Raw genomic sequence first — 16,640 nt, 5'->3', positions numbered from 1 at the left:
AAGTAATTAAATCAAATTTGAGAAATTGGACGAATTTAACAAGATACAATGGACAAATTTGGCAAAATGAAATTTCATTTCATTTTTTGAGTAATTTAAAAACTAGTTTAGCCAAATAAAGCCATCTTATCATAGACAATAACTTGTCCTCTAGTTATATAACCAAACCAAGAAGCACAAATCATTAAATTAGCCCTAAAATAATAGAAACAAAATTTCGTCGGCACTAGAGGTTAGTGTCACCGGACATGAACTAGATGCGAAAAACGAGCTTCAAAATTTACAATTGGATGAGAAGTCTACTTGTGTTGGTTAGTCTATGATATTAATTTTTATTATTTATTGAATACAAGTGAAACAATATACGTATGTTTTATCTATGACAATACGCAATCATACCTTACCGCGATAAAAACTATCAAAATCACAGGATACAGAGAGTTTAGGACTTGTTTGTGCTTGATTGAGGCTCATTCCGTGGTTGGTTAGAGGGTTAGAGGTGGTTAGAGTGCCTCCAGCGAAGGATGAGGAGGAAGCAATATAATTAATTAAGTATTAATTAAATAAGTAATTATATTACTTTATCTATACTTATAGTACTTTTTATTTAAGTACTTTTTATTTATTTTCAATCAACTTAAATTTTCAATCAAACAACTCTCTTGCTATAGTGTATACTTGAATACAAGTGGGAAATTCGTTTTGCGTTATTGCAATGGGTGGCAACACTGTAAAATAAGTTTGTTTGGTTAAGTGACATCACTTCACACAAAACGTCAAAACAACACAAGAATATCAAAAATGGATCCTTGAGTAGTTTGTAAAGTTTGTTTGTTGTTTGAATCTTATCATGTAGTATTGTTTTTGTTTATTCGTGTCCGAAGTTGTTATTTGGTTAAAAGTCTTAATTATGACTGAACTGTTAGTCGATGGAGGGTGATGATGATATAGTTGGGTTTGAAAATAGTGATTTGATCTGCGACTTAAAACCCTAATCATGTCTTTTGCAAAAAGAAATGATAACTCGTTTTCAAAAGTCTTCTCTCAGAATCATCAGCATGAGTCAAAGAAGATAATCTTCATAGAATTAACCACTGTTCTTATCGTTGCTGCCTTCGTTGTCTTTAAATTTATTGCTCATTTTTGTAAGTTTCATATATCACTTAAGTTACCCTAACTTATACTTAAAACATAAGAACCCGCATAAATCTATGAAATGAATTTTAGTAATGTGTTTCTTAATTATTAACTATTAATTTAACCTAAATTATCGAGGTTCTTCTGTATTAAGTTTGGATAGTTAGGTTAACCTAACTAACCGTATATTGAGTAATCTAAGTTATATATTGATATTTTTAACTCAAATGGTAGGACGTAAACTAAAGTGTAGCCCGTCAAAATATAACTATATACCTAACTAAACAAAATAGTCTAACTTGAAATAACTTTGCAAAGGCCCCTTACAGAAAGAAACTGTCTGTCCACCAGCTTAGAGCATTCAGTTTTGTGACATTTTATGAAGGGTTGATTATCAAGTCTGTCAGACAGCCAAGTAAGCTTAGGCATAGTCTTTAGAAACAATCAGTTAACACGTTGACTGCGCGTGCCGACTTTAGTCGGCGTCGCCAGCGATCCCAGGTGGCGCGCGCCGACAAAAGTCGGCACCAGACCAACAGAAATATATTGAGTCAGTGTGAGCTTAGCCTCAGACGGAGACGTTATAATCGTTGCTAGCCTGCCAGCTTAGAATGCGAGCTTTACTTCGGTGTAGGTTGGTACTAAAATTTCCCGTAAAATCCTGTCTGGCAATGCTTTTGTCCCGGTTTCGGGGATTTTTTCTCTTCAACCCACTTTACAAAGACACTGGATACGGATCCGTGCAGTGCTGCTACCTTTGGGTGTTTCAGTGAACTACATCCACTCTCGGGGTAACGCAGCACAGTCACCACTGCTCTTTTGTGATTCGTCAGACTGAATGCCAATTGCGTTCACTGATTCGGTTGCGCGCCGGGGCTTCACCCGCCACTGGGGAGCGCCTGTAAAGTCGGCGCGCACAGTCAACGTGTTAAGTAGAAAGTTCAACTCTTAGGTCCCGAAACCAACCCAAGATTAGATCCTCCCTTTCTTGTGGCCTTTGCTAGGCCTAATTTATGTTCCCAGTAGGGCCGTGCCTTGCATGATGTGTCGCCAGAGAGATAACTGTGCCCCCTCCCCTCATCCTCGTGGGGGAATTTTTCTCATCCTTGCGCCCCCAACAAACCTAAATCTCTTGCGTCCCTGGGCCCAGACTCATTTACTAAAGCGGCCATGGTACCTCAAACGTAGCCTATAAAACTGTGATACTGTGAATCAGTAGGCCTACAAGGGAATCTGTAAGTTACTAATGGGACCGTGGCGACTGCTAATGTATTAAAGGACTCTCGATAAGGCTTAAACAGTTAGGTTGATTTTTTTATTTTTACCTTTTAAATGTTTAGATTATACCTACCTACTTCTTACGGTTGCCTATCTCATTACAGGGCCTGAAGAGTTTGAGTTTCCAACTGTATCTGAGGTTTACGATCTTCATCTCTTGCTCGTTGGTTGGCTGAGCAGTCATCTCGTGGTCAGTACCTTGGTCAGCTTTGTCACATGGCATCTCATGTACTTTGACAGTGCTGTTCCCGGGATAAACCCTCCTACGCCTTTATCCCCGTCTAAATACAGGTAAGTCACACAGAATGCAATCATTCTTTCATTTTGATAGCCTTTTGAGCTTTGGTAGCCTTTTTCACTATTTAATTATTTATCTTTCAGTCCATGACTGGGACGGGTGGCGTCGTCCTGTAATCCAGCTACTAGGAGGTCACGAATTGTGGATATTTATAGGCATGCACTGTGGATGTGATACTCCCTGGTGTGGATTAACGTCCATGACTATCTGCAGTACTATCCTGATAATTTGACCAATTCGTATATACCAAGGAAAAAATGTGGTTCGGATTCCACTATAAACTGTAGGTCCCTTAGTTGCCATTAGCTGTATGGGCTATTAATTAACAGCTGTGTCTAAGGAATGTCGACCTTAGTCACTAACAAGACTACAAGATCGCGCCACTCATCCTAAACTCATCTCCATTCATACTTGGCTTAAAATACCTACTATGTATGGTCGCCATTTCATCGAACAGTATTAACAGTATTAACATGTCTGGCCGATAAGAAAGGAATTTCCTTGGACCTTTGTACTTTACCATCATACGATGTCTGGCCGCGGCACTGGCCGCTACTACTCTTCTTGACAGTAAGTGACCTTTTTCATGCAGCATTAACTTACGCTTACCACTATTTTGTTATAACCTACTATTCATTTTCATTTATTTCCGCAATAAACCTTTGAACAACATTAACTCATCATCACCAGGATTGAACATCAAACAAAAAAAATATACTTGCTAACCGAAAATGGATATCTAATAATAATAATATCTTTATAGGTTAGTTTATTTTAATTTTTTTTTCAGAATGGTGTCAGGAGCCAATTTTCACCTAAATTTCATATTTGCCATCGCCATTGGACCAGTAGTGTCGACAATAAGGTATTTTGAGTTTGCTTAAGCCATATTTTTGTTGAATACAAATTTCAATATTGTAATAATTATGCAATAGCAATCTTGTCAGAAGCCTTCACAACTTTTTGTAAAAATGTTGAAGTGAAAACGGGCAAAAGTTATCAATTATTTATTATGATGGGATGAGGAAAACTATATTTTGGTTAAGAATAAGATTCTCTATTTGCATATTAATATAGGTCTATGGCTAACATATATACTGGTTCACAAAACTGTAATTGTTTACTGCAAAGGCTTTGTTAGCTAAATGTCTGTTTAGCAAAACCTCTTTAAATGTGTTTAGTTTTGGCACAAATATGTGTCTAGCAATGTTTTTTGTTTATCATAAACAAAAATGGTAATTGTAATAACTCTTGTTTGATGTAGCTGTGGCATGGCCATAAATTTATTCGGTTTAAAATTACTATTCTCTTATGAGTATAATTAATATGAAAGATTTTGTGATAACATTTTCACATTATCAATAGCCTAATAACGTTGTGCAATGTTAAGTCGGAGTGCAATCTGTTGAAATGATCTGTGTTTGTAAATTCAAAGGTGTTGCTTCTCAAGCTCTGTGTACCTTTCGAGCCTTAAGTAATCAAATTGTTAGAGGTAAAATATTTTCAAGATCAAGTTTAAACAGTATTTTTATAAAGAAAGTTCCTTAGCTATAAAGAGTTACCTTTTTGTCAGTGTATTTATATCGTAAAAAAGAACAATTAACGACTTCATATCAGTACTGAGTTTTCCATTGTGGTGCATAGGCCTACCAAGTGTGCTCTTAAAACAAAAACTGAGTGAATGTACTATCCTGAATGTGTTTCTTTTCTTACTTGCAAAATGAATATTAAACATTTTTTACAGTTTAAACCGAACAGCTTATCTTTCTAACGTTATAGATTTTCCCACATAAAGTTATTCTGAATAAACAACACTTGATCTTTTACCGTATACTTTGCAGATAAGCTTTAAAATATATTTTCTATCCTTGATTTATTTTCTCTTTACCTTTTGTACGTACTCAACTTAGACGTATCGGTTGAGTTTTTATGAGTTAGATCAATATACCAATTTTTTCATAAGATCTGAAATTTTACTCTGATGTAATTGTTCTTTTTGATTTGCCGATTTTAAAAACCCACAATCTACAATTCTGATTCATATAGACTGTTTTACAGAGACTTGACTCTGATAGAAACATTTTGATTCACAACTTAACAATGATTGAGAATCAATAAAAGCTACGCTACTGTTTACATTAAGATAAATTGTTTAATAGAAGTTAGACTGTTCTGCATTCCTTTACTTATATGAATACACTTAAAATTTCTACCTCATTCTTTTTATCAATATACTTTTTTATAGACTATTAAAGTTTTGTAATATTTAGTGTCACAGAGTCTAACGCTTTGGTAACATTATGATACTAGCCTACATATTTATTTCCATTAATATTTAAAATGAACAAAATAATTTTTTTAAAGCATTTCACTACTTTATTGCCTTATAGAATGTATCATACTATGAGGTGTATATGTAACATGTAGACTAATATTATATTTTGAACAATTATTAGTTTAGGAAGAAGTTGTCTAATTATAGGTTAGGAACGTTAACATGAAAAAGTTGTGCATTGAAACAGTGTGCTCAGAAGTGTGCCTGCTTTAAGTTACTAAATTGCTATTATATTTTTCATTAAAACCAATCGGCTATTTAGGAATTTTTAAAGGCATAGAGTTTGGCTAGCGTCTGGGAAAATGGCTAGTCCAGTAGCTAATAGATAACTCAATAAAAGAACACAAAACATAAAACTGATGTTTTTTATCCCAAAGGCGCATTTATACCGGAGTTAGGAACATGTGTTTACAACTACGGTACCTAATGTTCCTAAAAAACCAAGACACATTATGATGTTGGAAACAGTTTTTTAGTGTTTACAACAGAAATGTTTTCTACCAGAAGTCGATAAAGATCAAAGGGTGTTCCAAACATAAGAACGAATGTTTCTGTACTTCTACGCTGTTCATAACACTTCCCTGCTACCTCCTGCGCCTACCCACTACAACATTACTATCTCGAGAGGGACTGACCTCGTGTTCTCGGGAATGGTGATAAAATAGTTCCCAACAAAATCTAAGAAAAGTACACTATCTGTTGTAAACTTTTGTTTTAGAAACAAGTTTTACCAACAAAATGTTCCAAAAGTTTTGTTCCAAACACTGGTATAAATGTGGGTTAACATAGGGCTTCATTTTCTTTCTATTAGCCCTTAAAACTACTCTAATTTACTCAGGTAAGCTAGCCCACCTCTATTCCTTTTCCAAAAAAATTCCTACATTGCTAAATATTAAATTTATTAATAAAATATATCACTCTATTATTTTTTAATAAAAATTATACAGTACCAAACTATATTATGGACTGTTATAATAATTGCAAAAATTAACCCCGGGAAATAACAGCAGATTGGAGTGGAATATTATTTGTAGGGCTGATATATTTGTCTACTTTAAATTTACAAATGTGATAAAACTATGGGAAAATCACTAGAGTCCTATATTGAAAGTTTTACATTTATGTGATCTTATTTTGTTATTTTTGTTGTTGTATTATTTATAGTTTACTTTTATTTCTAATAGTTTATTTCTGACTGTAATTACCCACCTTAGATTCACAAAGTCTCTTTACATCTTTGTAATCGTAACATAATATTTAAGTAGCCATTGCAATATAAGTAGTTTATTTTCGTAGAATATTTATTTATAGAGGCAAGAATGGATACTTTTTTAATTATTTGTGAATACATTAGGACCTCAATAACTCGAACCTAGATATCTCAAATGCCTATACATCTCAATTATTTCATAATCCCCTTGAAACACCAGTAAATCACAATGTAAAAAATACCATTAAGTCAAAGGTTTTAAATATTTAAAACCTTGATAAGTATAATTTTGATGTATTGTGATCTGTAATACTTAACCTCCATTCTATTGTCCGATGTTTCTCTCAAATTCTACCTTCTTAAGTCGAAGTTTCACGACGTACCTCAATTAATCAAAGTTTTATGTCATACTGTGCAAGTCAGCTGTCTTTGATTCTTGTTGAGACGTGAAAATTCATCTTCTTTGTTTATTTGGATAGCTCTGTTGTGTTAGCCTGTTAGTTATTGATATTATTTTGTGATTATTTTATTACGACACACAACAAAAAATAAGAGTGATAGGCATTATATAACATGTTAAAGAAAAAAAGTCTTAATTGTTTGGGAATGTGGAATTATGCCTGACATCTTACTTACGATTTTGGAAAACCGGGAAGAGTATGAGGCTGAAGGTGAATTGTTACGCCGTGTTTACAGACGCAAGTCAGCAAATAAAATAGATCTCAAGTTTAACATAAATTGTCAATGCGATTGAATAAAATAAATTAAGTTATGTGTTTATATACAAATAAAGCATATTAAGCATTATATACAATATTTAAAACAAATAAGTGACTTATTCTTTGTATTTATATTGTAGTTTTTATGATTTATTTTTTCTGTAAACTTTATTCGTATTGTGCAAATGGCTTGACTCCTGAATACTGTACTGTGTATTCACAATACAGTTTTAATCTTGCTTCTACCGTTACTCATCAGTACGTAGAAATAGCATAGGGTGTAAAAGTCGAATCATGGGGGTCGTCACATTTTAGTCAAAATTCACCACCTCAGTATCTCAATTTTTTTTATATTAAATTATACTTTGATAACTCGAACCTTGCTAACCCCAAAAACTTGATAACTTGACTTTTTACCACTACCCCCTCAGCTTCGAGATATCGAGGTCCTAATGTATGCATTTGTGGAAAACTTTTTGTGGTTGTTTTCAAATAAACTCTAGTGTCATATTTTACTTTGTATACATAATTCATTGTGCTATGTGTCTGATTCAGTTGGTTTACTTAAGCAATCAATACGTCTTGCAGCTATATTTTAGGAAGTGTTTTGTAGTTTTCTATAAAGATTTATCTATACCTGTAATAAAAGTTGCCATATACAAAAATACTATTCTTTGCTACACCCATTTTTATTTCTTTTAGCACCTACTCTTGAAGATTTGTTTTGTCTTTTGATGTCCCATTCTATAATTTTTCTTCTATAAAATTCCAAACCATTATAATCGAGACTCAATTGAAGAGGATACAAGGGAGAATAAAAGTACAAGTGTGCTGTTGTACATTGTTTTATTCAATAAATAAGTCTGTAGCTTCACTACATGGTGACATTCAACACTGTGTTGGGAAAGTGCATGCTACATTTACCACAAAAATAGACTTTCTGGCCATGAAACCTAACCTAAACATGACAGGAGTGGGATTGGGAGTACGCATCGGTTCTACCACTACCACAACATCTAGAGTATAATAAAATATCGGATAATCTTCCCGGATAGGCTCCACGGCCTACTGTAGAATCATGGTCTTCTGGCGACAACCGTGTCAAAACACTATTCTTCACCGACGTTTCATCCTTGATGCAGCGTGCTTGAAGTCAGCACGAGAAAGGCACTCTGCATCAATGCTAAAACGTTGGTGATGAATTAGTGATTCATCGTTAGACACGGCCAACCAAGAGTTAACGTCTTCGTCTTCCCTCTTTTAAAACTGTACTGCATACAACTAGAAGTTATTGAAACGATTTTTTAAATTAACTAAACTGTATTACAAAAATCAAAACTAAAACATGCGTTTGTGAATAAGAGATTATTGCAAACACTTTCCATCAAGATTGTTATCACGTCCCACCTTCACTTGCTGGGATGCTAGACTCTAATCCGGAAGCTTTTTACACATTACTTTAGGCTAGACCTAGAGGGTTGCAGCACTCTAGATCACATAGATAAAATGGATTGGTGATTGGCGGGATTTGGACCGGAGGACCAAAGCCCTGCGCTCAAAAACTAGACTAGCTCGCTCCCTGTCCCATCAAGATTAGTGAGTGTAATGGTAAATATCTACATTAATCCCTCAATATCGATACTTCCAAAAGAATTTACCTCAAATAAAGAACTGAAATTTCATATACATGCTTAACTATATATAAACTTAATATTGTGGTCTTAAGTGTTGTGAGAGTGGTAGTACTGACACGCTTGCTACAGGATGTCAGGTACTGTGGACTCTGGGACTGAGTCTAACACTCTTTCCGAGTTCTGCAGTTGTCACACCTGAGGTAAGTGCAAGAAGGTTGTTCAGACACAAATTTAGCTAGCCAGAGGTTCAAACTGCTATGAGATTGAGCATTTCTATATCAGGTTAGATAAGTAGACATATATTGTTATGGGCATCCGCAATTTGAAAATTGTATCACTCAATATTGTGTTTGGATTTGAATTTGAACCAAGCTTGGGTATTAGTTGAATGCAAAGTTAATTTTGGTACTAAACTACTTTTAAGTTATTTATTTTCTAATTATTTTCTGTTATAGTCTCAAATGTCTTATTTCCTTTTGTAGGATGTGGTAGTTACACAATCCGTTTAATCTCTACAGTACAAATTTTTGGGAAGAAACATTCGGTTAAGTTAAGCTATATTTACGAGTGTTGCAGATTTCACTGTAGAGACCACAGTGTACTAGATGTATTGTTATGTCAGGTAAGGGAGGGTAAGGGGGGGGGTTAGTGTCGTTTCCCTGGGGGCTGGTCCAATGAAACGACAAAATATCCTTCAAGAAATAAATTTGTGCTTTTTTTTCTGACTACTGAGCTCTTTTAAGTCTTACGCAATCTGTTCAATTGACTTGATTTGTAATGTGATTGGCCAGGTTAGGTTAATTACGTCAAGAATCTGTTCAAAAACTTTAAAAAATTAGCTAGACAATTTTGATCCAACCAAAAAAATCTTAGCCATGCCAACAATTTGTTTAGAATTCTCCAAGACCTTAATACGAAAAATGTTACGAGTTAGCAACATTAAATTGAAAGTAAATAGCGAACTTGAACATTCAATAATGAACGTAACAATACCGTATACAAATAATCGAGTAAGTAGACACAATATACCAAGAACAATGTGATTAGAAGAAAATTTCAACTGATTTGCAAAATTACATCCAAGTTATTTTTTTCTGAGTCAAAAATATATTGAAAAAATGTTAGTCGTTGTGATGAAACCTGTTGTCAAATTACAATCAACAATAACTTAGATCTTATTGCATATTTAAGATATTGCTGAAGCAAGTATTAAAAGGGAATATACTTGAATAATAATAAATTTCATAACCAACAAATTTGTAGACATTGTATTACAATTTAAAACTGTAAGTCCCAAACTTTTCATAAAAGAGGCAATAAAAAAAGAACAAATTATATTTTAATCTTTTGAAAACTAAGGGGAAAACTTATCTGGTCTCGTTTGCAGACTATTCTCACAATGGAGCCATTACTTTTACAATTTTACAAAGTATTTTTCTTGTTCTTTTTGGCTGTTAATGATTGTCTAAAAAGTTAACTAAAAGAATTATGTCAATGGAGTATTTACATTCCTTAATAGAAATATTTTCACTTCTTAACCTAACCTCGCCTTTTATAGATAACTTCATATAAATCTTTTAATTTACAGTTTTGGTTAATCTCCTTAATCCGTAGAACAACACAAATATTAAACTTGTTTTCTGTTAGTTAAAAAGATCATCTGCAAGACATATAAAGCTATTTGTATATAATATAATATTCACTATTCTAAGTATACGATCTACATTTATTTAATATATTTTAATACAATAAATATTAACTACATGTAACAATAAATAAAAGAATATAACAACAAAGTAACATGGAACGTATAACTAGCTAATTAAAACACCAACTGACTAAAACCTTGAAATAAAATCAATTGAGCGATAACCAAGCCCGAATTTAAAATTCAAAGCGAACCAAAGTATCTGTAAATTAGGAAAATGTTAAAATATATTTACTAAAAACTAAAACGACAAGTATATAGAAACAGACAGATAAATCTAGATGCGAAGGTCCTTCATCTTCTAGAAGTAGAATAAACTTAACAATTCTCTCATAACATTCTTTACCATAAAATATATAATCATTTTATTATTCATAAACTATGTTTTGTTTCAAACCAAACGATCATTTAAAGCTACAAGTTTGGAAATGATGCACAACAATGAAACAAGCTCTAAAAACTAAAATCCAAAATAAAGCTATGAAACATAACCGTTAAAAGATAGTCTTTTCAGTCACTCACTACGTTTTTACTAAGGAGGCAAATAATTTACTAAACAGCTTTATACATTGTAACCAAAATAAATATTCACACGTCTTGTCATTTTGCAAAAATATATAACTGAATCTTACAAAAACTAAAATCTCCTTAATATTAACTGTATACATTTATAAAAATATGCACTCTATCATCGGAAACAGACTTCCTCTACTTGTTCATTCCATTTTAGTATTTTGTTTCACAAGAAGCGAACATTGAGAAATTAATAGACCCTTCGGAAAAGACTGAAACAATTACGTAGGCCTTAGGGAATTTAAACAATTTATGGGAAGGTTTTTAAAGGTTGAAGTAAGAAAAGAAGATCTTTGTTCATCGTTAATTCGAGGCCAAATCATATGTGTTGAGCTGACTCCTGGATATCCATCATCTTGACGAGCAGTGCTTCAGTAGGTCGGCCAACCTCCTGAATCAATCAAGCAGCCTTCAGTCAAGGTTACATGGCAAAATAACTAGTGTAAACCACATGTTTAATTGGAGATGGTTCAAGTGGTTTGGATTAAATAAAACAAATACAATACGAAGAAAGAGACGTCCCTATACTTATATCCTATTGGATATTGAATATAAGCTGTTAGGGGCACCATAGAGTTTCTTGTCATTCATCAATATTGGATCTGATTATTATTAGGATATCCAATCAATCACCACTTATCATCTTTTAAACGTATTTACCGTTTTATTTGCAAACTTATGTGTAAATATTATGTTTTGAGTGTAACCAGACATTTTTATTTACTTTCAGTGAATTTAATAACACAAAGGATGCTGATTAACAAGTTCTAAGTTACAAAAGAAGAAAATCACTGCTATGTCTTACATGGTTTATTGGCTGGATGGCTGGGTAGTGGGAGGTTGCGGCTGAGGCAAGATACGCAGTATGGCTTGCACTTCCTCTGCGACCGCCTGCAGCACGAGTTGGAACTGCTGCTTGGTGGCAACGCAGCCCGCACGCTGATCTCTGATGTGCTCTAGCGTAGCCGCAATGTCAATCTCCTTGGCTCCCTTCGCCATTCGGTTCAACACCATGTCCAACAGGCAATACGTCCCCGTGCGGCCTACTCCGTCACTAAACAATCACGTTGTCCACTCAAGATGCTGACCACTCAGAGGATCTTACTTTGTTTAAAAATGTGTTTTTTTATATATTTTTCTTGATTTACAATGTAAATACAGAATGTTGTCCATAATAAGAAAATTAAGTCTGGAAAAATCATTAAAATATTCATTAAAAGTGTATAATAGTATTTTTTACTATTAACACTTTCAACTATTGATAAAAAAAAACTTAATATAATTTATTTCCACAAGATATTTTAGCACAGAGTAGATAAGCCTAAGACCTGTAGCTGTGGGTTTCATATCATTATATGTACTCTAAAATGATGTCTCTGGATCGCTAAATCCAATTGCGAGTATTGTGACTATACAAGGCTTATGATTTTGGAGGTATATCTTATTCATTTATATATTTTGTAAATGAATAAATGAATACACAGTAAAAATATTTAATTTAGCAAAATGCTGTTTCACCAATTTGTTGGTATCTAAGTTTAACATAATGGATATGGGCTATTTTTTGTAAAATTAATTTGTTGTCTAAATTTTTAATAGGTAGTTGTGCCATATAATTCAATATCAAATGTAATATACAACTTTATACGGGCATGGTAAAATATCCAATGAGCAGAGTTTGGACAATAGACAAAGACAAAGTACGCAGCATAACCAAAGTATGACCAGAACCAAGTTATCCAAGTTATGTTGGAATTCTATAGTATGTAGAAGATGGGATGTAATATATTTTGGCTTTATGTTCTCAATGAATTGGTGCTCCAAAATATAGATTATGGAATAAGTTACACTTAAAGTCATAAAAAAAAACTTCTAGATTTATTTGTATTTTACATTGAAGTTTGCCCAGTATAAAATTACTGAAGGTGCTCATACTCCTAGAAGGGCAAGTATCAATTTTTATGGAATATACAGTTATTTAAAAGGTTTATATTGTTTAGAACGAGAAACTCAATTAGCAACTGACCTGCAGTGTACGACGATTGGGCAAGAACGGCCTCGGAACGATTTATTGACTTTCCTGAAACAATACATCATCTTGGTAATCACTAGTTCACTAATTGATGACAATTGTTATAGTGTATGTAACATAGATCACAAGGAACTAGGTTTTTAGGATTTTTTTGATGGTAGCAGATTAACCTGAATGGAAAAGAGTCCAATCTGGCACGAGAAATACAAAACTTTATACTACACAAAACATTTGCATATTTCACTGTCACTAGCAGAATTTTCAGCTAAAGAGAAGGTACATAAGTTCTGATGCGTGAAGGTACAAAAGGAACTCCTACCTTGCTTGGTTGAGTGATATGCTGTCAGTGACCATGGAATATTCTAATGTTTTATGTATAGTTATAAGTTTTGTATTCTTTGTGCCGGATTAAACTTTTTCCCATTTAGGTAAACCTTCTATCCTCATAATTTTTTAACTGTAAGTAATTTCAAAAGACCTAAATTTTAAATGTATGCAACCTGATTGAATCAAATACAATACTTTTGAGTAAAATGATTAAAAATTGCAATTTTTGTACTTAAGTTTGTACTGTATAATCTTTGACTATTGATACAACTAGACATTTCATTCTTATGTTTAAGTTGTCGCCAGTTTTTTATAAAATCCGTTGTAGTTGATGTGAGCCACAATGCTTTTTACCAAGTCAAACTGATGGAACAACTTATTATTAGAGCTGTATCAACTGTTGAGACCCATCAACTTGGTCAGCAGCAATAAATAAGGTAGATCATGGAATTGTAGAGACTACCACATTCTGTGACTGGCTCACACAATTACATTCTTTATTAGTAAAAATTAGTGACAGTCGGTCTATTTAGATCGGTTGTCTACTTCTTTATCAAATAGTCAATGGTAAAATGGTTCAAATGCAAAATCTACAAATGATTCTTGCTGTTTAAATGTCTGTAAGTTGTAAAACATTTTTTTCAGTCCACTCACTCATAAAAGAACTATGATTTTAAGTAAAAATAAACTGCAAACTAACCTGCGGAACTCGAGTAGAGCCTTGGTGGAAGATGGAACGCCACCTTCTGGCCAAGACAAGAAGTGGAATTGAGTCACAGTCCTCGTCTCTGTGGTCTTCAGATTCTTGAGGTAGAAACTACGAACCAGGTAGTCGTCACACCAGAAATGTTCACTCACCAGGTGCACCTGAAGAATTAGATTATATTTATCATTATCATTCTTTATCACTATCATTAATTGAAGACAGCAACACACACTTAGGTCTGTGAATGTGTCTTAAGCTGAATATGAATGCAAAGTGAGTGTAGAATTAAGTGAGATGATCTGTGTAGCTCTTTTACTGATTGAGATCAGCTGTGTCTTTGATAAGAGGCAGCTGGGTCCAGTTTCAAACAATCAAAAAGCTACTAACCTTTCAACATGGAAGTACTTGATAAGCTACCAAACTCTAGCGTACCTCATAGATGTGGTAGAGCTCCGAGCCCTCCTCAGGCCAGTACCGATGACACATAACATTGTCATTCTCTATCAGTCGAGTTAGCATCACCATGACGACACAGCCTTGTTCCCAAACCATCTGCCACAGATCTGCTGCAGTGTGGGGTAGCGGGCCTTGTGTGGCGATGTACGCTGGGTTCCGAGGATCGTGGTCAGTCTGGGGCAAAAAAATAAAATTTCTTAAACATATGTTTTGATAGTCAGGAAAAAATTTGAATTTCATATTGACATCCACTCATGTTAAATAGTCTGTCACAAATTGGGAATATTATTGTTGTCCTACAATTTGGAATTTTAGTAGAAGAGACTCAACAAAATTACAACACATAACTATGTAAAACACCACAAATTCAAAAACATAGGTCACAAGGGCCTTAAGGGGGGTCTTAAGTATTTTTTTTACGGCAGGCTCACCTGAATTGGAATGAGTCCTCTCTAGCACAAGAAACCCAAAAGCTTTTATTAAAACTTAAACATGAAAATTGCATTGTTTTACTATCACTGACAGCATTTTCAACTAAGGAAAGTTTGAGTTGAAAAGGAGAGATGTAACACGAGGTATAAAATGTGTAAATATAGGCATCAATGTCAACAACAACTTCCTAGCTGTCATTGGTCCTCAAGGCACCTTACTTTTCACTAAACACTCCTTGGTTGGAATTATTGCCGATGCTTGGTAACAGATTATACGGTACTCAAGGTCTATGATTTACTCACAGTTCATTAATGAGCTATAAATATATATATTTGTTGTTGTAGCCTGTAGTTTTTGAGTAGATAAAAAGTCAGTGTTACCCTATGCATTCCGCCAGCTTCTGTGTCCAACCACGGGCCTTTAAACTAATGACCATTATACCATTTTCTAATTTGTTTTGACAACATTTCACTTACAATAGTTGAAGCGTTTATGTAGTCGGACCCAGAAATGTTGGACAACTCATTGAGCACAACCCTCGCATGATCGTATGGTAAAGCATTGACGTAACGGTTCTTCTTGGCGTTCTCAGGCTGAAAAATACAAACAATTGATCAGTTTTGTATTGGCTTTGTAGTTTTCAAAGAATCCAGAAAAGTTAAAAGCATGTCACAAATTGTCCATAATGATGTCCAAGAAGACTATTTTACTGAAAAAGGGTAAATACGGTTTTTAAATATGACGTGCATTTAGGAGATGAGGTATTATTCATTTGTTAAAATTTTTTCCCAACTGATCCGGCAGTCGTGGTTAGGCGTTCCACCCGCAACTAGAGTAAAATAGAGTTTTTCTATCCTGAATCAGTGGGATGTTTTTTGGTTCTATGAAACGTTGGACTTGATTCCCAGAATTATAGCGTATAGTGTGTGTTTTTAATAGTACAGGGTGGGGCAATGAGAACGCCACAATTTGTTTTAGCTGTCACATGTTAATTGTTGCAACAACGAATGATCAGCTGTGCTTAAAACATCAATTAAACTATGCCATTTTAGTAAATATTATGCCCGAGGCTATTAACACTAAGATTTTGATGTGCAAACCTATTTTTAAAATAGTGGTTCTTGTGCAAAAACCCAGAGATTGTTTGGACCACATTCCATCCTTGGTCAACATGGCACTGTTCCAGATTGGAAAACAATGGTGAACTGGGTAAACTTGGCTCCTTTTTTTGGAAGGGGGTGGGGTTTCTAATAAGCTACCTACTTGAAGTTCGAGGTTTTTCAAAGTCACCCCACAGATTTGCTTGAACCGAAGCTAAGAATTGTCCAAAAACTAAAGTGATTCCTGAAGAAATGCTGGAGGAGTATTTGATGGAGTTTTCAAGTGCCTAATGTCAAGTAGGACAAGGACGTCACTTGCAGGATTTCGTTCTCAAGAAATGGAAAAATGACTTTGTTAAGTTAAAATGGCAAAAGATAAGCTGTGTTTTGATGTGCGATTTATATCCATAGGGTGAATATTATTGAGTTTGTACTGCTTATAAATTGGGGCGCTTTCATTGCCCCACCCTGTATATGACGAATCCTGGATGTCACCAGACAAGAATAAAACTGAGTAAAGCTCACAAAGAAATTTCACAAAAGAGCAAATACTGTGGAAAAGAGGACAATATGTCTCTTGCAAATCAAATCAAATCATTTATTGCCGTAAAACATACCAAACATACGTATGGCATCGTCATATTTTACAATAAATTTCTATTTACATAACTGATACCTTAAATAAGTGATAAATT

The 16,640-nt window shown here is 34.1% G+C and overlaps 2 protein-coding genes across 3 annotated transcripts in view; one reads left to right on the top strand and one right to left on the bottom strand.

Moving 5' to 3' along the window:
• Positions 1-809: 809 nt before the first annotated feature.
• On the top strand, positions 810-7,019 carry LOC129004277 (ADP-ribosylation factor-like protein 6-interacting protein 6). Its single transcript, XM_054432793.1, has 3 exons — positions 810-1,145; positions 2,520-2,706; positions 3,504-7,019. The coding sequence occupies exons 1-3, from the start codon at positions 998-1,000 to the stop codon at positions 3,595-3,597; spliced, it is 429 nt and encodes a 142-aa protein (XP_054288768.1). The 5' UTR covers positions 810-997; the 3' UTR covers positions 3,598-7,019.
• A 787-nt stretch (positions 7,020-7,806) lies between these two features.
• Positions 7,807-16,640, bottom strand: part of LOC129004403 (receptor-type tyrosine-protein phosphatase N2) — a 103,573-nt gene continuing 94,739 nt past the window's right edge. For both annotated transcript variants that reach the window (XM_054432974.1, XM_054432973.1), the window contains exons 21-26: positions 15,322-15,438; positions 14,390-14,587; positions 13,952-14,118; positions 12,919-12,972; positions 11,698-11,946; positions 7,807-11,283 (exon numbers count right to left, since the gene is read on the bottom strand). In XM_054432974.1, the coding sequence (XP_054288949.1) occupies positions 11,703-11,946; positions 12,919-12,972; positions 13,952-14,118; positions 14,390-14,587; positions 15,322-15,438 (780 nt within the window). In that variant the 3' untranslated portion in view covers positions 7,807-11,283; positions 11,698-11,702. The remainder of the gene's footprint in view (positions 11,284-11,697; positions 11,947-12,918; positions 12,973-13,951; positions 14,119-14,389; positions 14,588-15,321; positions 15,439-16,640) is intronic.

This window comes from Macrosteles quadrilineatus, unplaced genomic scaffold (genome assembly GCF_028750875.1).
Source record: "Macrosteles quadrilineatus isolate MER2022 unplaced genomic scaffold, UCM_ALF_1.0 Scaffold_9__3_contigs__length_116548681, whole genome shotgun sequence".
Lineage (NCBI taxonomy): Eukaryota > Metazoa > Arthropoda > Insecta > Hemiptera > Cicadellidae > Macrosteles > Macrosteles quadrilineatus.
The sequence above is the reverse complement of the archived record's forward strand: the minus strand, read 5'-3'. Positions and strand labels throughout refer to the sequence as shown.